This window comes from Fopius arisanus, unplaced genomic scaffold (assembly GCF_000806365.1).
Source record: "Fopius arisanus strain USDA-PBARC FA_bdor unplaced genomic scaffold, ASM80636v1 scaffold00020, whole genome shotgun sequence".
Taxonomy (NCBI): domain Eukaryota; kingdom Metazoa; phylum Arthropoda; class Insecta; order Hymenoptera; family Braconidae; genus Fopius; species Fopius arisanus.
The window spans coordinates 1,237,225-1,259,937 of record NW_011887759.1 but is presented as its reverse complement, the minus strand read 5'-3'; the positions used below and the strand labels follow the sequence as shown (position 1 = coordinate 1,259,937).

Here is a 22,713-nt window from a genome sequence, read left to right as displayed (position 1 = left end):
CATGAATTTTTAAAAATTTTATTTCCCCAATACGACACCACTATCTGTTCCAGTTAATATATGGACAGCAGAATAAAAACTTATATTTATTCATTGAAATTTGTTCCACAGTTAATCTCCAAATTATAGCATTGATTTTTGACGGGAGAGACAATCAGTGGCAAAATCGTAAAACGGCAAGTCCCTAGATTTTTTTTGTTGTATATCAAATCAAATCTTGAATCACAGGTTTTCGAGGTAAATCGACCATTGGAATTTTTAAAAAAAGTTAAATTCAATTTTCTGACTTTACCACTTGGCTACTATAATTGTCAGGTCCCTACTAAAATCTATCGACAAATGAAGAATTATTGGTAACTCTTTTTCCTTAATTTACTCTTACAAATGAATTTAACAGAATGCATTGATTTATATTGACGATCTACGACAATTATCTACGACACTTATCGATGATCTAGGATGACACTGGACGAGTACTTTTTAATTTTCAAGCAGTACTCGACAACGGCGTAAATGGTGAGTAGTCTTCTGTCCATGGCACTGAGGTGATCATCAGTGATGAGTGGTTGAACCCCAACCCCAGCCATCATGGACTCGTGTGCCAGGAGTCGCCCCAGAGAAGCACTGAGAGCACCTCCGCCCAACAACTGCAGTCTGTCCCACGTCGTTTTATGAATGATGCAGCACTGATAAAGAGGTGCCAATATATCCACATGATCGACGTCTGGATTGGCCAGACTCTTTCCATTATCTATTAATAGCACAGCAGGATTGTGAAAATTATTCTGAGTTAATTCATAGTGATGCCTGTCTCCATTATCCATTAAATAGTCGAAGACTGCAGTGTCTATGATGTCTAACAGACGACTCGAGGAATGGGGGGCATAAGTCTTTGTCTCTTTTACCTTCAAAAACAAAAGTTACAGAAAGCAAAAATAATTGTGCCGTTTCTCCGATCACCAACAATTCTGCATGAATTACAATAGATACCTTGTCGCAGTAATGAATATCCGTTTCCCACAGAGCTAATTTATTGCGTTTGTACGTTCTCTGCCACGGATGTCGATGTTTAAATAACTTGAGATAATCGGGTAGCCACAGAATTAGTGCACCCTCTAGAATATCATTAGAGCTACAGACTGGATCTGCTGGAGAGCAGTAATGACAGACACCGTAGAGACAAGTCTCATTTCCCTCTTGATACATTGTCTCATACAATTTCGGTGTCGCGTAATTGCGAACTTCACTAAGTCTTACTGAAAATAAATTCCATCATTAACAGTCGATGTAAATTTGTTGCATTTGTTGTTTAAATTTAGGATGAATATGAAGTCATAAAAAGTTAAACAAATTAAATTTAACTGTTGAATCTCAGACATATTTTTATAAAAATCTTTTTCGTTACTCTCTCTCTCTCTGGGGAGTTGACTAGTTGCAGAATCACTTGGGTACTAAATTATTTTTCTTACATTTCCTAATAACTGTGAGAGGAACTCTCCTCAGTCCAAGTAAGGAAGACAAATGAAAGGCCACGACCTCGGCGTTGTGGCGATCTTTACCGAAATACACTGGCCCATTTAGAATAGTGTCTCTTGAATACCACTGCGGCTTAAAGAGTGCTTTAACACCTGACTCCAGTGTCAGCATCAGTTTCAATTGTGTACCAACTGGTGCGTTGTCAGCTTTTACTATTTTCGCTGTTCTCATTGCCTCGAATATTGTCCCCAATTCAGGGGCCGCTGCTGGCAGTAATTGATGCGCATCTGGCCACTGAAAACCATCAACGGATTAAACTCTCCGGAGGCAGGGACCCCAGAGTTATTAAAATTGCCTAAGCGTTTTAATGACTTTTTCCCTCCTCAATTCGTTCTCCACTCACTCTGCAAGTTATTCAACAATTAAATCTTCAGAGACTCACGATTTAATTTACTTTTCAAAGATTTTCAAACTATGTTGGTCATTGATGCGCTAGCGATGACTGGAAAATTATATTGTATGAAAAATATAATTTGAGTGAAATATAATTTGCTGAATAGTCGAGAATATTTCGAACTTTCTTTCAAATCAATTTGATAATCAATAAACGGATGCATGAGAGGATAAATATCTATTGAAGAAAGTGGTTTAGGAGAAAGAATGTATAATCTTTCTCAGGATTTAAAAAATTGATGCCTCGGTTGTATTATGTCCTGTGATGATGTGATTCGACTCTGTCTCATAAAATACTAACATTGTTGTTGGGTATGCTCCATATGTCCTTCTGGGCGTTGGGCATGATCCTGAGTTCAGCCAAAAGCCTATCGAGTAGAACAGCATAGCTAGAATTCCGTTTGAAATACTTAGAGGGTAGTAATCGCATTTCTGCTTTGATTCTCTCCTCCATCTCTCTGGTCATTGATTTCCTGACTGCCTTTTTCTCTCCATCCTTGCCTCCAACATTTTCTTGATTCTTTTCCCCCGAAACCGGCAGATTACGCGAGTAACTCTTCTCCGGTGAATTTTCAACAATCATACGGATGAAATAAATATTAACCGTAAGCACGAGAATCAAAAGACCGCCAAGAGCGAAGAGCGCACATCTCCGGCCAATCATCTACGAGTAACAGAACACAAGGAATTATCGCACGTATCCAGACACTTGTCGAAGAAATAAAGATTGCGAATTACCAGATGACATTATTAAGTGACGAATTGGAATATTTTACCTCTGATTGGCTGAAGAGGTCCACTGGGTGAGGTGGGGAGGACAATGACCTCGCATTTTTATCAAAACTATCCCTCGCTTGTAATCCACAGCCCTTTCCTCACCGATATTCCATATCCCTGGATATCAACCAGACCAACCGACTCACCATCCCACCACCACCAGCTTATCCAACACACTATCCAACTGTCGCCATCTTTCATTCCCTCTCGCTATTTTCACGACCGATCTACGCATACACTTGCCAAATCCACACCATATTCGCGCATTTTTTTTCAATTTCCAAATTCTCAACAATACTGTTTTTCTCATTTCACTTTTTTTAATTTTATAATGCATGTCACATGCGTAAATTTTTTTAATATTAAAATCTTATTTACTTGATCCATTGATTAGCTATTGACTTTTATTGAAATCGGTGAAGTAAAAGTTTTCCTTCGAAACGTACGTCTTCCTCTGTCTCGTCGCAGTAAACTCAGCTCGATCGATTATGTAATTTCTGATTTATGAATATTGGAAGAAAAATATTATTTATCTATATTATTCATATATTTACTTTATATTTTAATCGCCACTCTGTCGATTAGTTGAAGGTAGCACTTGGTTAATTTCTGGAAAAAAAACGGTAATTTTTCAAATGAAATAATTATTATTGGTAATAGCGTTTAGAACATCAATAAACCATCAGTACAGTCATCGACTTTATTTATAAAAAACATGTAAACTACATGATGGATAATATTGAACTATTTATTCAAACATTAGGCTAAATACTCCTGACCCATTTGGAGTTTCCAAAAAATTTGTTTTTCGTAGAATGCAGTCGCAGTGGCTCGGTTCTAAATTGATATAGTTTCTCTCGTCCTCCCTGAAATGCTCCTCTTTCGTTCCAGAATACACTTGCATTACATTTATCTTATCAACTTCAATAATTGTACATTCAGTAGTAATTAAGGATTTTTTCTAGTCTCGGCGTTGACGATCTCTTTCTCTAGCTAGTTCCGCTGCATAGTCAATTGGAGAACCCCTCCTGCAATTAGCAAAAGCCTCGATGAGATTTTCACTCACAAAATGCCCGAAATTTTCCTTAGAAACTAATTAAACTGTTTTCAAAATGAAATGAAAAAAAAAAACTCTATTACCTGTCCCTATGTCTGTCTCTATCACGATGACGCTCCTTGCTCCTCTCGGCAAATTTATCCCTGCTGCGACTTCTATTCCTCCTCCTGTCACGACTTCGATCGCGGCTGGATCGCCTCGAGTGACGATCACGCTTCCTGTCATCCACTCTTCCCCGATCCCTCGATCGCTCACGTTCTCGTGATCTCCTGCGCTCTCTGTCACTTCTGTCCCTGTACTTGTCTCTGCGTTCCTCCTCACACCTGGAACACGAACATGAGAGGAGAGAGCATAGATATCAATATTGCATCCCAGTAGTGACTAGTACACTAATGTAATTCACTACTAATACAAAATACAAAAACATCCAAAAATTTGTTCAACGTATTCTATTCCGCTGATTAACCCCAGAACCAGTCGATTTACCCCATAAAAAAATGTGGAAATGAAAAAAGCAATGATATCGTGATTGTACTCATACCACGTAGACGCACCTGGCTCGCCACTGGCTCGTTTGCTCCTCTCCCCATTGAGCCTCTTCCTGCACATACCTCCCCATCCCCCTGGCTGTCACACTGCCGTTGTCCTTCCTCCCCCCATTGCTGTTATTGTACTTTCCATGATTATTCAGAGTTATCGGTGGTTTAGCGTTGCGTGCATTGGCCGTCTGCTGTGGAAACCTCTCTCCCAGTCGATGCTCTAAGTCTTTCTGTATAGGCACTGGTATACGCGGAAATAAGGTCGAAAACCACTCCAGCTTGGTCAGGAACTGCTTCAAGATGTCTCCCATCTTCATCACCTGACCTCCCCCTGCTTTTACATCCATTTCCTCGTCGTCCTCGAGGTAATCATCGTACCACATGAATAAATCGGCTGGTGGTTGTGTGTATCTGCACGAAAATCATTCATTATTCAATTCAGCAAAGTGACGTATGTCCAGAATTCATTTTTTTTTTCACCAAACCGTCGTTGAACGTTCAAAGAAAACTGAATGGAAAAAATTTTAAAAAATCTATTGCCCTCATTGTCGTAAGGGCTTTATGCAGGGTCTGTACAATTATGAAATATACGTACAATAACTTTGTGAAATACGATTAGCTAACTTATATCTAAAAATCCACCCTTCCCCGGAAATTCGGTCATGAATTCAGTTCTTTGCCCCCGATTTGCACATATCCAGAAAAAAGTGAATGGAAAAGGATTTGACTCACCTAATGTACATAAACCCAAGAGCACGTATGTACGGAGAATCTGGGTGATTGATGAGACCATTCAGCTGCTTTCTTGTTAATCTCAAGGTAAATAATTTATAGAGTAGACAGTAAGCCGTTGAAACAATACCACCAGCTCCAACACCCCGTACCTGCATGAACCGCTAAAGTTACAACATCAATCGTTAATTAAATCACTTTCGCATAACATTATTAACTATCAACCGACAACACTCTATTCTGTAATTGATAAGTGACGTATTATCATGAAAACATTAAAATTCAAACTGTTCGTTAATAATTTATCGTTGTAGGAAATGATTCCCTCGTGTCTTATGAGAAGTTTAATGCTGCGATTGTGATAATTAACATATTTGTCTGCATTTTATATTGGTAATGACGAAAAAACAATGGTAAATGCAGACAAACGTGGGTGCATGGTTTATTCACTGGTCTCGGTTTTCTCTGATGGATAAAAAACATACTCACGCCTCCACACATCCCAGTCTGGCCGGCAGTTTTTCTGCTGCCCTTTTCCCAGGGCTCTAGGTGAGCAACTTTGTAGTAGATCTCATCGATTACCTCGTGATAAGTCTTCAACTCGTACAAGTTTACTTTAAAGTAGTGGGAGGACAGGATGTTTGTGAGAATCAAGGTATTCAAGTTCATAGTCCTCTCGTTTCCCCATAAAGGTAAAACGTTGGACTTCTTGCCCTCCTTCGCATTTGGTCTTCTCTCCTCCTCGCAGCCACTCGAATTGTTCCATGGTGAGCCTAATCAACAATTTATTCCCATAACCTTCTAAATGGGAATGAGTTTATTACGAATACCCCATGGCAAATGCCAATAGCTGAAGATCTAGGCCAAATGATACTCGTCAAACCTTCAATATTTATCCAATAATTTAAAACTCCCCTAAAATACTATATCTTCATTTTTTAATCGCGAAATGTGTTGATTGAATTGAGAAAATTATGGGTATTAAACATTCTTCCAAATATGTCTTTTAGAAAATATGACTTTTTTCAACATTTTTTAAAATTTTGTTCGTAAATAACAGTTTCTGAGAGTTGGAAATCGATTTTTAAACACTTCAAACCATCAATCAGATTGAGAAGAAGATTGCAGTGTAGAAAGAAAAGTCTAGAAGCAGTGGAAAATACTCGTTTTTTTTTAATTCTATATAAAATCATCTGATTGCAGAATAAAACCCAAATTTCTAGGTTAAACTCGTAATATCTACGAGGCGTCGATGAAGTGGAGTGTTATGAAAATATGGGTCAAGTGTTTGTAGTCACCTCCGTCTCCGCCTTCTCCATCTTGTCCCTGCATTTCGCGGGCCTCAGACAGGAGATATATCCTGCTTTCAGAATCAGGTGCTTCTTAACTTTTTCACTCGAAACTGATTACTCAACTATCGTCTCCCAAACCACATGGACGGACATCAAACTCTACCTGAATTTTCTCAAGACCAAGTTAACTTACGTCTCCACGATGAAAATGTTTACTTGACCTTTCGTTTCTTTGTCGTGTGTTATTAATCACCAAATATATATATTATGCTTGGTCACGGGCAAAATGTTGCGAGGCGACGCTTCGATGGAAAATTGACGTCAACTCAACGCAGAGAGAAAACAGATGAGACGTGAGAGAGACGATTGTTGTCCGTCATCTGCGCTTGAGGTCGATTTCTATGAGCGAATATCGCTTGCAATTAACAAAGATAAATTTGAATTTCAAATACTAATGTTTGTTATTTACACTTACAAAGCCACCGATAAAATACGGATAATAAGTGAATAATAAGTGAAAAGTGTAAATTACGACTTCAAATGATTAGATGACGAGCTTAATACGACATTTTTAAAAACGTGTTTAAAACATGTAATTATCTATTTATTCAGGTCTTGAGAATACAGTTAGCAGTCCTCTTATGCATCATCAGATCAAACGAATGCGTGTGCTCAAATGTTCATCGAATCGATTCCCATAATCTATTGTCACTATGCTATTAAATCATCAGGTATAAGAATCACTCGAGAGATTCATCAGCTGTCGCCGTAAGCAGAGCGAAAACTGAGTAAGAACTCTTGACGATCTGTAAACGTTCAAGTAAATAGTGAATACTTCATGGATTATGTGTGATTAATTCATTGGCGATTAAATGAGATGAAGGAAAAATTAGAGAAAGTTCAGACATGGAATGTGCCAGAGGTGAGTGATTTACCATCAAGAAAGTCTCCATCGAGACGGCATAAAATCCGAGGGCTTTGAGTTCGAGGAGCTGCTTGGCACGCATCAGGGCGACTATCATTAAATATCCAGCATGAGACATATTCGCCTCTTTTTCCCAACCCGATGCCCACATACTGTCCGCTATTTTATTACCCTGTAATCATCATATGCACAAATATTGGCAATCACATGGACACCCCGAAAGGGATTTACCTCGTTCGATAACATTTGTCCGAAGAAACAACAAGTTGCTAAGTGGACGAATGCTGCATTGAAGTATAGCATAAACTTGATTACATTCGTCGTCGACCTCTTCCCCTACAAAATTGCATTTATAAATTCTGTAAATTATAAATTATCTCCAAAATTTTACACACGAGGAAATTTCATTAAGATAATTTTTTTAATTATTTACAATTACAATTAGGCAACCGTCCGGTATCTCGAATAATAAGAAACTTACCAAAAGAATCTGAAAGCCAGTGAGGCACATAATAAAAGTACTGGATGAAAATTCAGCGAAGATATAGTAGCCAAAGACTTGATTCATAGTATTAATTATGATGATAATCCTCTGATGATGTTGGATACAGGTCTCAAAGCGTTTCAGGAAGGAGTCGCTCTCTCGAGTGATTTCAACTGGATGAAACAATACGAAGCAATTGATTTTGCTCTCAAAATCGCTCATATAAGTTAATTTTTCAACCGTAAATTCTTTGCCACTGTGAGGCCAAATTGGATCGCAGTGTCGGAAATTGGAATTGAGAATTTGCATTTGAAAACTTGTCCATCTACAGAAGCCCCTCATGAGTCCGTCCAGAGCAAACATCGCAGTAAAGTTGAAAATAGCTGTAATTATCTGCAGACCAAGAGCCGCATTATGCTTCATGTCATCGGTAGTATCGAATGGATATTTCGATCTCAATGGCAGACTGGAATTTCCACCAGCGAATATCACTGGGGACACCAGCATAGCACCCACCAGCTGCACTGCCATACCCGCCCAGCCGTATTCTATGACTTTTTCTACTGTTACGTGGAAATTCATTAGACCATAAACAGGACCTTCTGGAGAAAATAAAAACAATTCAATTGAAAATTCAAACTATTTCAATAAAAATATCTGTGAGATTTCTATTGAAGATTCGAACATTATTCCATAATTAATGGTATTTCGATAAAAATTCCATTATACATGCTACAGTTTTGTAATTCGTTATATTATACTCCAACGAAATGTCATAATAATCGGGGCAACACCTTTTGCCATGACCATCGTGTCAATCGGCCTGTACACCATCTCGATGAGTTGTCGAATTTTCATCGAGTGTCGTTGGAAAACTACAACTTTCGCAATAACCGCTGAGAGCCCAGCTAGCATCGCACCGGCGTCGGATATTGCTAGTATGTCATCCAAATTGGAGATTATATCAGCGGACATCGTCCCCGCCAAAATCCACAACGTACTCTTGGCAATAAACCCGTAGATACTGTACAGAAACCTTTGGATCAACAGGGGTGGATCCACGGCACTCCAAATCCCCCCTATTCTGTTCACATAAATCCCCGATATGAGTTTTCCAAATATTATTCATAATTAATTATCATTTGCGAGATTTCAAAATTCAAGAGAATGTGACAATTCATTTCGTCTCTTCATTAATACTTGGTTTTTTTTAAGAATAATGTCAATTATTGTCTTTTATGACAATTCAGAATTTTCATCAAACGATACTTCCACTGAAATATATACTATAAGTTTTTGAAGTCTTTCGGCATTTTTTCTCTTATTGTCTCATTTTTTAATCCCCGGAATTTTGGAATTATAAATAAACACATTATGCAAGAGTATCTAAAAAGGGTAAGAGATTCAAGAAATGATGAGTTGAAAAAAAAATCCGGATCACATTAAATTGATAAAATTCATTTTACCGTTTCCCCAGATTAAAAAGTTCAACACATCCTTAAATTGTCTAATAAACCTGAAATTTGGTATTGTCCTCCTGAATTCGACTAAAGATGAGTATTTGAAAAATAAACAATAGTAAAGCCTAAATATAAAAATTTACTGGACTAGCGTACCTCCCCACCGTCAACAGCATGTTGAGAATGTCTCGATGCTCGGTCCTTAGCACCTCCATGGTCTTCTTCATTCAGCAAGGTCTCAACCCGTCCTGAGAACTCGCTATAAAATTACTATCGGTGCAAACATCGATCGATACTCTAATTGAAGAAGATTGCATCAAAAGAACTGTGTAAAGACTTGAAATTATTTTCAATAGCAAATGTAATTGCCTTCCCTGGAAGAAATGCTGAATATCATTCGCTCCCGTAATTGAAGTGAATCAGACAGAAGATGCAAAATAGAACATGCGGCAATTTCCCAGAGTGTATTCATGGTAAACAAAAGCGATGGCACTCTAGTATTCAACCCTTTTTAAATCGAATCATTACGGGTAATTTTCTCTACTTCCGGGGTGGATAATACCGAAACGAATCGGTAGTACTCCAACAGCCATTGCATCGACAGCAACCGTTTATTCCATTTCAATGGATTTTATTTCGCTCGTAAAGTGAAATAAGTTAAACCAAATTAAAAACGAAGTTTTCATGTTGCACTGCAACTTCATACAGCGAAATGGTAATATCAAGTGCCTTTTTCATTGGAAATTTATAATTAATATAATTAATGTAGTATACATAACAACATTAATAATAAAATATTATGGAGTAATATTAGTCTAATATAATGATATAATTATTACAATACATATTACAGTTTCGAGATGGATCAAGAATTAGTGAGCAAAAGAATTGAGTAAAATTTAATATATCTCACTTTACCACCAGTTTGATTCCCAGACGATGGAGAATTTCTATACGCGCAAAGGAACGAACACTTTTCGAAAGCGTGGTATGTTGAGGGCCATCGAAAATCTCTGGTAACGTGAATTTACTGTGATCGTGCTAAGGAAAAATTGACAAAGTGATTCTTTTTTCTCACTCCAGCAAATATTAGTCTAGGCCCAGACGATCGTCCGGTAATGTTTCAATGTATTCATCGATTACCTGGTTGTAAAAAAGATAAATATAAGAAAACCGTGTCTGTTCACCGTATACATATTCCGAAAGTAATGGGAATACACAGGACCACTTGAATTAATCACAGGATCGGGAGAATTGATGGATCGGAGGGTCATTAAGAGTAATTGACGAATTTCATATTGAATTCAGAGTCATAGCTGTTTTGAAGTTTGCATAAGGTATTACTGCATTTATGACTACAAATTAAGTCGATTAAACTTCAGGTAGTAATTATTACTTGAGTGCATTTTTATTCATATTCAATTATAAATTATATAATGACGAAATAATCGAGGTCACCGCAGTCACCAGGTATCAAAATGTATAGAAAAAAATTATATGTTAATATAAACAATGCATCAACTATAAAATCACAACATTTTTCGAGATAAATTGATAACTGAAAAAAATATTTTAAAGTGTTTCGCTACGGAAATTAGGTGGTCACTCCGGAATTTTCTATCACGGCAGTCGCCCGGAGTCGACCTGGTGCGATATATCACTTTTTCACCATGTTACTCTACTTTCTGACATTGTCGTACTGATATTCAGAGTATTTATTCGACCGCTTTCATTCTGCCTCTCACCTCCCGCTCCACGTATTTCACCATTTCGACAGTTTAAGAATGTCGTACGTTCCAAAATTTTGTATGATTTTATCATCAAGTTTTTATCATTTTATATAAATTTCCTTATAAGTCTTCCAGTTTTTATAGACGATTTTTTTTTAAACTTACCGAAGAAAACCCAAAAAAGGCTAACCAGCTTCACAAGTTCAATTGATCAATTCGGAAACCACTGATGTTAGCAGGAGGCCGATATCTAATTTCCTCTGGTTCTTCACACTCTCCGAACAGATTCAATTCGTGAATATTCGTTCTATAGGTTCTCGTTGGAGGTTCTTCCTGAAGAATTTGATGATGATCCTCAAACTTGGGTTCGTCACTCACAATTTTTGTCTCGATAGTAGTGATTTCTGATTTTTCAGTAGCAATAGTAGTTGAATCAGCAGGAGGTAGGAGGCCATGAGTCTCGTCAATATTCTTGGGACTTTCTTGTCTTTCCCGAGTGATTTCCATGGTCGCTAGGCCGATGCTCTGGATCAAATGTTCACTCGGTCCTGTGAAGCACCGATTAAACTCGAAATTGTGGAGGTACTTGACGAGTTTGTCAAGATTTTCTGGGAGCTTGAGTCTTTTGAAGAGCCTGGCTTCTTCGGGGATCTCCTCATACGTGCAATAAGGGAGTTCGATGGTGATATATCGTTTGTTTCTCAGTGAGTAATTCTCTTTGAGAAGTCTCAAGGCATGATTGTCTACATTTTTGTAGATTACTGGTACAGATACTGCTCCCAGATGGGGTGAGGCCAGGACGACTATCGTATCTGCAGACTTGAAAGCTTCATTGCACCAGTAGCCTGGATCCTGTGAGAAAAATCAACGTGTTTCAATCGTTGAAACGCAATGAATCGCAAACTAGTGAGCTCTCTGAAAAATTGTGGTGAATTTCTATTGCAACTCTAGAGAAAAATTTTTACCTTCGTGACAGTTTCTGGAATATCAAGTACGTCAACCATGGCCGCAACCCTGCAAGACCTCAAGTAATTAGCTAAATTTAAAACAACGTCGACATGTGCCATGTGCGTTGGTGAGTAAACCAGAAGACACTTAGGCCTCCTGGTGACATGCTTGAACAAATTATTCCTGTTGTACAATTTGTACAGGTAGTATATCGCATAGAGTATCACAGGTGGTATCCAAACAACGCTTATTATCATGATGAGTATCCGCCGCGTCGGCTGTTTCCTAGTGATGACTGACAGTGAGTTGTTTACGCAACCATATTCTCCACAATGTGGGTGCATAGCAGCGACGTACACGTAGTGTGTACCATCAGATACTGAGAAATTATGCGAGATATGCTCCTCAGAGTTCAGCGATTTGACCTTGGTGATTTCCGAAGTGGATGTCTCATTATTTATCACCCAGATGCGGTAATTCGAGATGTTAAATTTATTCGGTAATGGTTGGATGTGCAAGCGCAGTACAGGCATGTCGGAAACGTCGACGTAGATGAAAGGAATGTAATTCCGTACGTCTTCCACACGTTCACCTACAAAACCATTCCATTTTTTATCGATCATTGATTATTCATCTCAAGTTTTCACCCATTATTGCTCCGGATTATTGTTCACTAAATTAATTTCCAGTGATAAGGAGAGATGGGGAAGTTTTATATTACGTAAAAATTTATAATCTTTGATAATCTCTGATCTGTGAACAAGGATAGGAAAATGTAATGAATTTAACGATGAAGAGTATATCAGAAAAATAAACCAATAGTTAATCTATCAGTAATTCAAGGAAATTTTCAATTATTTAATGAGTTATCAAGTGACAATCGAACTGTCAAATTAAATCATGAATCTCCATAATTAACATGATTAATTAACAAAAGTCACGCTATTTACTAGTCATTTTAATGAAAGAATAGATAAATCAAAGAGGAGTGTTTGATAACAATTCTTGCCGTGAATATTTACCAATATGATGATGACTTGGGACATTAAACAGTAATTTTCTACTGTATTCGTAATTATCTCCAATAATTGAGTACTCCAACCAATAGCTCCGTTCTTCGAATGCTTCTGCAGTAAAGGGACAAGATACGAATAAATTCGGTTTAACATTAGCTTGATTTAGCCCATAGAAATGGATATGTCGGCAGTAAGACGATGTCGAGTCTACAAGTTCTTGGTACCTCGTCACCAATTCTAGACAAAAGGTTAAATTCAGTTGAAGTTTATGATTTTTTCATTCTGAAATGTTGGAAAGCACATATTGCTTTCTGAATTGCCAATTACTTCGGAATGTGATGTCCTTAATAGTTAAATTAAAGGCAGTAATTTTCGTTCCTCTTTCATGATAGACGTATGCAGAAAGTTCAAAATCTGCAAGTGGCACTCCAGGGGGTGGTAGTCGTCCTAAACCATTGAATTTCATGTTTTTGCAATCTGAATTATTCTGGATGGGAGTCAGTAGACAAGATCCATTTTCTAGGGATTTTCCCCATTGAGATTCCATCAAACTCAGAGACTAAAAGAAATCAGAAGCATCCATCAGAAGTTATTTACTAGAGAAGTCCAATAACGTTTCTTGAAGAAAGGGCTAAATTATTCTATTAATTTACTAGTAACTTTCCTCCTGTCAGAAGACACATGAAGTTGAATTTAGATTTTAAAAATAGGTTTATAAATGAGTAATTTAAATGGATTTTTACGGTGTTACGACAGAACTCGGAGTAGCAGTGCGCAGTACATTCTCCAGGCTTCAACAGGCACAGGACACCAAACAATGCACAAATACTTTTCCACATTTTGCATTAATGGTCATTTCACACAAAAGAGTTATCACATCCTCTGGATCACATCACGTTGGCTGGTGACTGTCACTGTCACTTAGTATGTTCCCCGATAAAGAAAAGTCTTCTCACGATTGGTTATTGTCCCATTGTCTCCATTCAGGATCAGAAGTCTGATATTTCGGGCGACTGGCCCTGATTGTTATGGTCGTGTTTTGACACTTGTTGGTCAAACCAATTGAACACCTTTGGGTCCTCTTCTTCTTCGATTTTTTTTTGGCATTGACTGTAATGTCTTGCGGCCGTTGTCCCTCTATGGAAACGTTTCATAACTAGCGGTTGTCGGTCAAGAGGAGTGCAGGGGTAAGATGGGATCCAAAGAGGATTTTTTTTCAAAAATTTCGAATTTTTCAATTGCAGTGAATACCTCACTAAAGAAAAAATTGGAATTATTTAAAAAAAAAATGAATGACGGCGGGATCGAACCCGGGCCGTCGGCGTGCTTGCCGAGCTCGTTACCCATAGGACAACGCGCTCATTATGAAAATATAATTTTATTAGTGGTATATGTTCAACATATTGAATTATTTTTTTCGTCTGAAATTCCACAAGATGTGGCTTCCCCCTCCCGCTCGTTCTACAGTCGGCTAAATTTCAGTTAAACAAATGGAAAACAAAAAGCATTCATACAGGAGAAAATTTTTAATTTTTCAATTTCAGTGAATACCTCTCGTTTATACGTTTAAACTTAGTCCTGAAAAATCATTGTCATTTTAATGTACTTTTCAAAATTAAAATTGAGTCCAAAAAAATTATCTCCATGATCGAAAAATGATTAAGTCAGATTATGAAATTCATTGAGGATGAATAAAAAAAAAGACCTCGATTATTCAAGGAAAAAATTTTATTAAAATCGTTACAAATACTTTATTTCATTCGTTTCTGCTTGATCAAATGATTTCTCAATGCGATCTGTTTATCCTTAAACGACCGCTTCGTTTTTCCTCTAATTTTATGCTTGATCATCTGAAAGGCCTTGGTTTTCTTTTTCTCGCGATTAGTTTTACTACAAAGAGGATTCTGCCTGCCATCCTTATAACCGAACTTCTCGCGGTCATCTCTGCCCTTCTTCACCGATTCCATACGGGCTTGCTTATCATGTTTTCTCTTTTTGAAAATATTCTCAATATCCCCGAGTCTGACAAGCTCCCCTCGACTCTCCTCCTGGAGTGGCCTTTTGACACCCCTTCTGGCATGCGTCACCTGCTGCTTCACCAAAGCAGTATCAATCTTCTTGAAGTCTTCATCAGTCAGGAGTCGATCCACAGAGATCTGCGCAGCCTTTGCCTTCCGTTCAGCTGTAAACTCTACCTTCTTCGTCTTCTTCATCCTGGCGAGTCTTTCCATTTTGTCCCTTTTCCTGTCCAATTTAGTGCGTTTCTTCGGTTTCAGAATCTTTCGGGTTGCCTTACTCTTTATTTTTTCCCCATTTTTATCCTCTTCCGCATTCTTCTCGGCAGCATCACTATCCTCACCTTCTTCTTCTTCTTTTTCTTCATCATCTTCATCATCTTCATCATCTTCATCTTCTTCATCTTCGTCTTCTTCTTCCTCCCCATCTTCTTCTCCTTTGTCCTTTTCTACTTTTTCTTCACTTTCTTCTTCCTCTCCTTCCCCCTCAGAGTGACTGACATCAATCCACTCTCCATCGTCCTCGCCCTCATCCTCATCCTCATCCTCATCATCATCATCATCATTCGTTCCCTTCTCCAAAAGTACTTCAGCTCCCATGACATAATCCTTGGCATTAACTTCCCCATATTTGGGGGTTTCAATAGCCACGCTAGCCTCGGTAGGTCTTCCCCTATCCTTCTTATGCAGCAATTCAGGCATGGTCTGCCTAAAGAGGGAAATCAATGACCTGGCAGCCATCATGACGCTCCTATCTCTATAGTTCTTGTACTGTGCCAGATCCCTCAGAAGATCCTCATTCATAACGAGAGGACACCTCATGCAAATTTCCCTAACAGCATTGAGCCCGATGGCCATAACATCAGCGGAATTCCTCTCAGTGACAAAATTATTAACCAGAGTCTTGAGGAGAGGCTCCAGGACATCGGGAGGTACAAGCTCGTGGGACGCCTGAGCGACAAACTGGAGTAGTTTCGTCACTTCCCTTTGGTGGGGCTGGAGGAATCTCTGGAGGTATGGATAGAAATTAAGAAGGAAGAGATTGTGAAGACCAATCAACCGGGAGATGACGTCCAGGGTCATCAATTTGATTTCAAACCGCTCGTTATTCTTGTCCAACTGCTTGAAGAGCCTTTCGGCGAGGCCCTGCGGATCGTGCACCAGGTGGAGAGCTGAGAAGTTGAATTGTGGAGCTTTGGACTTATTTTTCTTCGATTTGACGAAGAGCTGCTTTACCTTCTTCAGTTGTTTCTCTCGTTTTTTCGTCTTCTTGTTGACTTTGTTGGCCATAAGGACTTCTTTCACGTTAGGGGTGTCGTCATCCGAGTCGCTATCGTCAGAGGTCTTGCCGTCCTCTGGGTCTGTTCCCAGGAAGAATTTGAGACACGCCACCATGACCTTGGTTGTCTTACTGAAGCAACCCGTCGCCAGGACATTCACCGTCTTCGAATCATTCCATACATTCTTATTATAGAGTTCTATCATTATATCTGCCGACATCTTGGCAGCCCGAGCGTTGCTGTCCTTCAGCATCGTGAACATGAAGTTCTGGAGGGTCGTGTTCACTCTCGTGTTTTTCTGTTTCGAGTTTATACTCTTGATGTCTCCGATTATGTGCGTCTGCAGAAATTGCCGCAGGGCCTTGTCCTGGCACTTGAGGAGCTCAAAGAACAAACTCAGGAGGACTGTGGGCTCCAGAAGCCCTTTGTTCCGGAGGAGAATAAGAGTCTTGCAGAAGGTCTGGGAAAGCAAAGTACATCAAGTAGGAATTTAATTCTGGTTTTAGTATGAGTAAATTCAGTACCGAAGGAATCAAAATTCGTTCTTTTATTATTTGAAGCAAGCGCATGGTTGAATTTAAGGAATTCAATTTTCCATGCATTTTAAGAAGATGCAAAAAATTTATCAACATTCTAGAAACTCCAAATTTGGATTATCTGTTATTAATCTGTTGGAAATCCGTTGTTATCCAAAATTTCACGTTTTTTCATAGCGTGATATATATTTTGAAGATGACATGATAAAAGTTTTTGAATTTTGGCAATATTTTTTCATCGTGTCCAACAATAGATAGTTCAAATATAGTGTCGGTACTACGGAAGTACCTTAGGCAATTACAATAAAAAAATAATTTGGTTCTTTGGATAATTAACGAAAATGTTCAGTCTACCACTTCGCTGCTAATATAATTGAGATAATCCGGTTCGTTTTCTCCGTTAAAACTATTCGCCAAAGCTGGTAATGTTTCAATTTACTGCCTATAACGAAGTAGGACAAATTTACCATTCGCATATCATTGTCAAGAACAGTATTATGCGTCTTCAGGATATCTACAATCTCTTGAGGATATGTTACCAGTTCCTCCGCGTAGCAGTGGGCAACCTTGAATGAATTAAACGAATCTTTATTTAAAATGTCAAATAATTTATTAATAATAATGATAAATGAAAATAAGCCTAACGTAAATGATTGAAATATAAATGTAATTAAAAAGAAAAGAAAATGATGGTAAACGGATCCTTGAAAATTGGAGAATCCCTCAATGAATAAAGTCGTACAAATAATTTCTAACACTGAAGCCTACAGTTTTACCAATAATGACAACAAAATCGAGATTAACACAGCATCTGAATTTAGGTTCATCCAAACTATTATCTCCAACCATGGCCAAGAGTCCTAACTGGCACATAGTCGGAATTTGAGCAAGTAAATTAGCATTGAGATCGACTTTCTCCTCGATGATAGCGCAAAATATAGCGAGCATGCGATCGAGGGGAAAAGTTCGGGGTCCAACGTGAGTATTCATCGGAATAGGTTTATTCATGGGAATAGTCCTTTTTCTTTTCTTGGTCTTGGTGCTCGCCTTCATGAACAACCGCTTGTCCTCCTTAGCTGGATTGTATGAGGCCAAGTACGCAGCGATGAGCATAAATTTGGCATAGAATGGCAGCTCAAAGCTCAATGCCAATTTCGTAGTGGATTCAATCTGCTGTGACAGCTCAGTTCTCTCCCTGAAGTCTTCTGTCGACACCCTCAGATAGATAACTTCAAGATTCGATTTCAAAACATTGGAGATGTTTCTCCAGAGCACTGTGACGTCACTCTCATCACACTGGCCTGATTTCACGGGCTCTATGTACTTTGAGAAGTTGATTTGGGCCATGTATCGAAGCTCATTGATGTCTCTGCAGAATCTAAAGAACACTGAGAGGAAGAGGTTCAGATAATTCTGGTAGAAACCATCAGAATAGCCTTCAGGTTTATAGGTAAATAGAATTTGTTGCATTTCGTCTTTAGTGTACTGAGGGAAATGGATTCTAATGGGCTCTAACATTCCCATTTTCACTCTGTATTTTTCCCATATTATGTCTGACAGAAAAACTGTGCAGACATTCACCCCAGACAGTTCTCGAAGTCTCAGAAGAGCTGGCAGGAGATTCATGTCCATATCTCTCAGCCTGTCGCACTTATCGAAGACAATGATCATGGGATTATCTGGATTTTTACTCGAAATCGAACGCAAATCGTCGATGAAATCCATGACATTGTCGCATTTGCGTTTTCCTTTGGAGTCTATATCATTTTCATTCAGATTCTGGGGAGTCAACTCCTGCAGAATATAGTCGAACATGTGACGAGTGTTACTGTGCTCGATGCAGTTTATCACTGAGTAGTTGTATTTAAGGCACTGTAATAGGGATTCCATCACCAGGGATTTCCCGGTTGCTATGTGACCGTAAATAAAGATGCTGTGAGGCAGGGGCTCCTCTGGGGCCCCCAAGAGAGAGAACAGCTCCCTTAACACCGTATCACGACACACTATTTTAGTTTTTAGCTGATTCAGGTGCTTCTCCATTTTTTACGGATCAATCAAATTATGTTTTACTTTAGTTCTAATGAGTAGTGATTGAATTGGAATTAGGAATAATACTCGATTTTCGTTATACCTGCAAGTAAAGGAGATCATTTGAGATGCTTTTTACTTGGTCATGTTAAATATATTTACCTGAGCTATGAACATGAGAAGCTCATCCAGACTTTTGTTAAACTGGTCGGGGGTCAGACGAAACACTTCCAGGGTCGATTTATAGTGGTTGTATTGTTGGGTAAACTGGAAAGCATGACCATTATCAGATTAACAATTTATCATTGATTTTGTTCTTTCGTTTTTAAGAAAATGATCATTCAAATAACAATTACCTCTTCCTTGTAAGATTCAGGATCACGTTTTATCAGATTCTGGAGTTGGGGGAGATTATCTGGCAGTTGATTGTTGTGTCGAACCATTTTTTACAGTTTCAAATTAATCTGTAATTGCAAACTGAACACATGATGCTGGCCTTTGAGGTTATGCGATGCTTTCACACGTTCTAATTTACAAATATAGCAAATTATTTGATAGACTCACACATACCGTATCATATAGAGCAGTATTTGTCCGTTTGATAGGCTTTGAAGTTATCAGAAACAATTGTTCGTATTTTATTTTGTTGAACAAGAACAGGAAAAATCGAAGCACGCGTGTAAATAGAATGCAGTGAAAATTCTACCGGACATAATCTTTGCAACTCTGCTGGCAACTTATCAATGTAATAGTTTTTTCCATATTTGAAAACGACCGCCCTCTGTAATGCATATAATCACACTACTCTATCGCCTGGATTCCTTCTTTGTTGGTCCCAAATCTTTCTCTACTCCACTTTCGCTTATATTTGTTCTTATTGTCGCTGATTGTAATGAATCAAGAAGACGTCGATATAATTACGTTGTCAAGAAACCCATAGACTGTATCCAATCGCCTGGACCAAAGAGGATTGACCAAAGTAGATGATCAGTTCTGGGGGTTTGAGTGACCCCAGCGGCATCGTAGTAGCCGACCCCATAAGAGGGAGGGCACCACACGCAACGCTGGGGTATCTGTCATTAGCAGACTCAGCGACTTTTCAGTAATATCCCTCCAGCTTCCCTTTTAACAACTCTGAGCTCTTCGATGCCTCAGATTCCACTGACTGGAATTTTTGACGAGCTGATTTCAAAGCCTCCGACTGCTAATTATTTGTGTTTCAACGAATTAACAGTTATTAAAAATATCTTGATAAATTTGTCAGTGATGTTTACTTGATTTACTTCAATAATAATTTAATATCGTACTTACCGTTTTGGGCGGAGATGGATTATCTGGAAAATATAATTTACTCCGAAATTTGGACTGCTAGTTACTCCAGAAATTAATAGTTTTTTCCAATAATTGTTAGCTAGCGCCGTAGCGGTTGTCAACAACTAGAGCGCTAGCTAACAATTATCGGAAAAATCGATTAATTGGTGGAGTAATTAGGAGTGCCAATTTTGGAGTAAATCATCTTTTCCAGACAATCCAACCGGGCTTTAATTCCAATTTCAAAATGCGGCACTCCAGCGTAGTCAATCACTTGTTTATACACGCACTCGCGATTTATCTGATGGAGCCATATCTAGTGGCATCTCGACATCATCTGATCGAGAGATAAAATCATCTCGAAAATTCAAACCCGCGAACCGACCACGAAAAAATCCACGGAACGGATACGATATATCCGGCGGCGCTAGTTAATAAATAAATTTCACTCACCGGCGTTGGATGAAAATAAGTCCGCTTTCAATTTTCACCTTTCGAACGTCTTACCTTAACTGTAAACATAAAAAAAAAACAAATTGTTAATGAAATTTCGACTAAAGAATTTTTTTACTACAAAGGCGATTTTTAATTTTGATTTGAGAGTTTTTATTTTAAATTATTATTTAAAATGATTTATTATTTTTTATTTAAAATTCTTTTATTTTATTGGAGAGTTAATTGAATAATTGAAAATTGTTTGTAATGTAAGCATTGAATATATCAAGAATCAGGAATGAAAAAAATGACATGAAAATAAAATGAAAATAATGCTTCAAGGTCATAAAAAAATGCATACGAAACTCACCTTGCAGTCGGTTGCAAGATGCCCTCCGATCCTGAAGATCTCTCCATGTGATTCTGACGCCAAAGGTTGAAGTCGGCTTGGAAGCACCAGCATTTTCAAAGACAGCAGACAGTTCAAAAGTTCACTAATCACTACACAGACACACACTAATCACAAATCACCACACAACCAAGAATGTTTTATCAACTCAAAATCCACAAAAATCAATAAAATAATATCAAAGATCAAATAATATTTTTACTCATTGAAAATAAGATGAATGAGAAAAGTAATCCTTCGAATCTAATTCGCACTCTCACTTCAGTTTGTATCTAAACACACACTCAACAATTCCGAGAAACGGACAAAGGAATTTTTGTAAACACAATGACGCCGGGCGGCCGTTCGGCAATACCGAAGTTCAGTGTACCAAAGGAAATATCTCAACCACTCAAAATGCACTGATAAACTGTTTAAAAAATTATTTCACATCCCAAAATCATTTGCACTGAGTCCCGCACTTGGTATTTTCAATGTTTATAGGCGGCACCGGTTTTCTTCACTCACTAGGAACCCGATGTTAATGAATTTTCACTACGCGACACGTGACCGACCGTTCCACGCCGAACGCTGGCGAACGACTGACCCCCCACTCAAGATGGCAGGGCGTTGGAGGCGGCGCTCGAGTGGGGGTCGCCAGGCGATACTCCGCGCATGCGCATAAAACAACCTGCATGCGCACAGAAGAACGCGCCTACGCACAGCAGACCGCGGGCAGTCTCAATTTGACGAGATAAGATAATTGCGAAAATTCTGAATCTAATAAATAATTCTCTCCTAAAAAAACAGTGCAATCACGTAAAATCCAATAGTCAGTGAAAAATAATTGATTGAAGAGAATTTAGCGTGTGGATTTTTGTCTTAACCATCAAAAACACTTCGATTGGATCTGTGAAACGGGAATGGGAGTATCAGATACATTGAATTACGTTCTGTTTTCTAATGCCGTCTGCACGAATGCCGCTTCGTTTGCGAAAACTGCTGCATCAGCTGTAAGTCGCTGTTATTTTTTAATAAAAAATAAGAGGAATCAATTTATTTATTGTTATTGCCTGATTTTTGGAGACTGGGTAATGCTTCTATAGTTTATTCTATTTTTGAAACTTTGAGGTCATGTAGATACCATACAGCGATCAAAATCATTTTTTTTTGACATTTGTTGATTACATGAGGAATGAATATCCATGAATTGTTTAGGTTATCAATTATTCAGGCCTCAAGCCACGTGTTGAGTACAAACTGGTTCCACCTGAGCCTTTGTGGAAATCGGCAGTAGCCTCAGGGCCTTATTTGAAATTGGCAGGACTCAGTGGAGCAACTGCAGTCATCCTCGGGGCATATGGAGCTCACAGTGCGGATTTTTTTTATTTTTTCAGTCATCGGGTCCTTATATTCTTGATTAAGAATTATTTATTTTTTTTTTAGGGAAATATAAGGACGATCAATTGAAGCAAGTGTTTGAGACAGCGAATAGATATGATTTTTATCATTCCCTGGCTATGGTGGGGCTGGTTGCGTGCAGGGCAATTCTGACCAATTCTGGTCAGTATTAAGGCACATGATTCCATGAATAAATTATTATTTATCTTTATATTGAGTAAAAATATCTCTTCCAGACTGCTGCCCTGTGGATGTCAGGATCTCTAATGTTCTGTGGGAGTTCCCTTTCGACTGGCCCCTGTGGAAGTGGGACTGCTACTGAAGAGTCGCTGAATCGGCTAACGAGCAGATACCCCAGCGTTGCGTGTGGTGCCCTCCCTCTTATGGGGTCGGCTACTACGATGCCGATGGGGTCACTCAAACCCCCAGA

The 22,713-nt window shown here is 38.5% G+C and overlaps 6 protein-coding genes across 10 annotated transcripts; 1 reads left to right on the top strand and 5 right to left on the bottom strand.

Moving 5' to 3' along the window:
- Window positions 1-2: 2 nt before the first annotated feature.
- LOC105264366 (glycosaminoglycan xylosylkinase) lies at window positions 3-3,151 on the bottom strand. Its single transcript, XM_011301196.1, has 5 exons — window positions 2,706-3,151; window positions 2,231-2,593; window positions 1,470-1,770; window positions 991-1,256; window positions 3-905 (listed from the first exon to the last, which is right to left on the bottom strand). Exons 2-5 carry the CDS (start codon window positions 2,591-2,593, stop codon window positions 444-446), a joined length of 1,392 nt encoding a protein of 463 aa, XP_011299498.1. The 5' UTR covers window positions 2,706-3,151; the 3' UTR covers window positions 3-443.
- Window positions 3,152-3,392: 241 nt separating this feature from the next.
- Window positions 3,393-6,659, bottom strand: LOC105264365 (pre-mRNA-splicing factor 38B). 2 transcript variants are annotated; one of them, XM_011301194.1, is made up of 6 exons: window positions 6,333-6,659; window positions 5,524-5,807; window positions 5,035-5,198; window positions 4,318-4,713; window positions 3,847-4,086; window positions 3,393-3,734 (listed from the first exon to the last, which is right to left on the bottom strand). In XM_011301194.1, the coding sequence occupies exons 1-6, from the start codon at window positions 6,364-6,366 to the stop codon at window positions 3,668-3,670; spliced, it is 1,185 nt and encodes a 394-aa protein (XP_011299496.1). In that variant the 5' UTR covers window positions 6,367-6,659; the 3' UTR covers window positions 3,393-3,667. The 2 variants fall into 2 exon arrangements, with proteins under 2 accessions (XP_011299496.1, XP_011299497.1); XM_011301195.1 differs by having other exon boundaries at window positions 5,035-5,186; window positions 6,333-6,658.
- Window positions 6,660-6,782: 123 nt separating this feature from the next.
- On the bottom strand, window positions 6,783-9,524 carry LOC105264364 (odorant receptor 85f-like). 3 transcript variants are annotated; one of them, XM_011301192.1, is made up of 6 exons: window positions 9,352-9,524; window positions 8,530-8,819; window positions 7,733-8,337; window positions 7,483-7,587; window positions 7,262-7,423; window positions 6,783-7,132 (listed from the first exon to the last, which is right to left on the bottom strand). In XM_011301192.1, the coding sequence occupies exons 1-6, from the start codon at window positions 9,420-9,422 to the stop codon at window positions 7,067-7,069; spliced, it is 1,299 nt and encodes a 432-aa protein (XP_011299494.1). In that variant the 5' UTR covers window positions 9,423-9,524; the 3' UTR covers window positions 6,783-7,066. The 3 variants fall into 3 exon arrangements, with proteins under 3 accessions (XP_011299494.1, XP_011299493.1, XP_011299495.1); XM_011301191.1 differs by having other exon boundaries at window positions 7,057-7,423; XM_011301193.1 differs by having other exon boundaries at window positions 7,057-7,423; window positions 8,530-8,759.
- Window positions 9,525-10,581: 1,057 nt separating this feature from the next.
- On the bottom strand, window positions 10,582-14,039 carry LOC105264363 (uncharacterized). Its single transcript, XM_011301189.1, has 5 exons — window positions 13,633-14,039; window positions 13,217-13,448; window positions 12,896-13,126; window positions 11,891-12,465; window positions 10,582-11,777 (listed from the first exon to the last, which is right to left on the bottom strand). Exons 1-5 carry the CDS (start codon window positions 13,726-13,728, stop codon window positions 11,121-11,123), a joined length of 1,791 nt encoding a protein of 596 aa, XP_011299491.1. The 5' UTR covers window positions 13,729-14,039; the 3' UTR covers window positions 10,582-11,120.
- Window positions 14,040-14,599: 560 nt separating this feature from the next.
- On the bottom strand, window positions 14,600-20,074 carry Mys45A (SDA1 domain containing protein Mys45A). Of its 2 annotated transcripts, XM_011301188.1 has the most exons (6): window positions 20,060-20,074; window positions 19,319-19,952; window positions 19,105-19,212; window positions 18,911-19,015; window positions 17,188-17,286; window positions 14,600-16,644 (listed from the first exon to the last, which is right to left on the bottom strand). In XM_011301188.1, the coding sequence occupies exons 3-6, from the start codon at window positions 19,189-19,191 to the stop codon at window positions 14,641-14,643; spliced, it is 2,295 nt and encodes a 764-aa protein (XP_011299490.1). In that variant the 5' UTR covers window positions 19,192-19,212; window positions 19,319-19,952; window positions 20,060-20,074; the 3' UTR covers window positions 14,600-14,640. The 2 variants fall into 2 exon arrangements, with proteins under 2 accessions (XP_011299490.1, XP_011299489.1); XM_011301187.1 differs by lacking the exon at window positions 20,060-20,074 and having other exon boundaries at window positions 19,319-19,975.
- A 1,712-nt stretch (window positions 20,075-21,786) lies between these two features.
- Window positions 21,787-22,684, top strand: LOC105264358 (uncharacterized). Its single transcript, XM_011301180.1, has 4 exons — window positions 21,787-21,895; window positions 22,101-22,254; window positions 22,329-22,445; window positions 22,520-22,684. Exons 1-4 carry the CDS (start codon window positions 21,806-21,808, stop codon window positions 22,603-22,605), a joined length of 447 nt encoding a protein of 148 aa, XP_011299482.1. The 5' UTR covers window positions 21,787-21,805; the 3' UTR covers window positions 22,606-22,684.
- The last annotated feature ends 29 nt before the right edge of the window (window positions 22,685-22,713 follow it).

Bases quoted from the DNA above. Each gene is read 5' to 3' on its own strand.
- Mys45A (XM_011301188.1), bottom strand. From the start codon at position 19,191: ATGGTTCGACACAACAATCAACTGCCAGATAATCTCCCCCAACTCCAG. The intron at 17,287-18,910 runs GTAAATATATTT...AATTCATTCAAG, and splicing joins TTCTCATGTTCATAGCTCAG to GTTGCCCACTGCTACGCGGA. The intron at 16,645-17,187 runs GTAAATTTGTCC...TTGCTTTCCCAG, and splicing joins TTGACAATGATATGCGAATG to ACCTTCTGCAAGACTCTTAT.
- LOC105264365 (XM_011301194.1), bottom strand. From the start codon at position 6,366: ATGCAGGGACAAGATGGAGAAGGCGGAGACGGAG. The intron at 5,199-5,523 runs GTGAGTATGTTT...TTGTAACTTTAG, and splicing joins AGACTGGGATGTGTGGAGGC to CGGTTCATGCAGGTACGGGG. The intron at 4,714-5,034 runs GTGAGTCAAATC...ATTTTCGTGCAG, and splicing joins CTTGGGTTTATGTACATTAG to ATACACACAACCACCAGCCG.
- LOC105264363 (XM_011301189.1), bottom strand. From the start codon at position 13,728: ATGTGGAAAAGTATTTGTGCATTGTTTGGTGTCCTGTGCCTGTTGAAG. The intron at 13,127-13,216 runs GTAATTGGCAAT...CCTTTTGTCTAG, and splicing joins TAAGGACATCACATTCCGAA to AATTGGTGACGAGGTACCAA. The intron at 12,466-12,895 runs GTAAATATTCAC...ATGGTTTTGTAG, and splicing joins CCCAAGTCATCATCATATTG to GTGAACGTGTGGAAGACGTA.
- LOC105264364 (XM_011301191.1), bottom strand. From the start codon at position 9,422: ATGAAGAAGACCATGGAGGTGCTAAGGACCGAGCATCGAGACATTCTC. The intron at 8,338-8,529 runs GTGTTGCCCCGA...TATTTTCTCCAG, and splicing joins CACGATGGTCATGGCAAAAG to AAGGTCCTGTTTATGGTCTA. The intron at 7,424-7,482 runs GTAAATCCCTTT...TGATGATTACAG, and splicing joins GACAAATGTTATCGAACGAG to GGTAATAAAATAGCGGACAG.
- LOC105264358 (XM_011301180.1), top strand. From the start codon at position 21,806: ATGGGAGTATCAGATACATTGAATTACGTTCTGTTTTCTAATGCCGTC. The intron at 21,896-22,100 runs GTAAGTCGCTGT...TGAATTGTTTAG, and splicing joins CGAAAACTGCTGCATCAGCT to GTTATCAATTATTCAGGCCT. The intron at 22,446-22,519 runs GTCAGTATTAAG...TATCTCTTCCAG, and splicing joins GGCAATTCTGACCAATTCTG to ACTGCTGCCCTGTGGATGTC.
- LOC105264366 (XM_011301196.1), bottom strand. From the start codon at position 2,593: ATGATTGGCCGGAGATGTGCGCTCTTCGCTCTTGGCGGTCTTTTGATT. The intron at 1,257-1,469 runs GTAAGAAAAATA...ATTTATTTTCAG, and splicing joins TCTCACAGTTATTAGGAAAT to TAAGACTTAGTGAAGTTCGC. The intron at 906-990 runs GTATCTATTGTA...TTGTTTTTGAAG, and splicing joins ATATTCATTACTGCGACAAG to GTAAAAGAGACAAAGACTTA.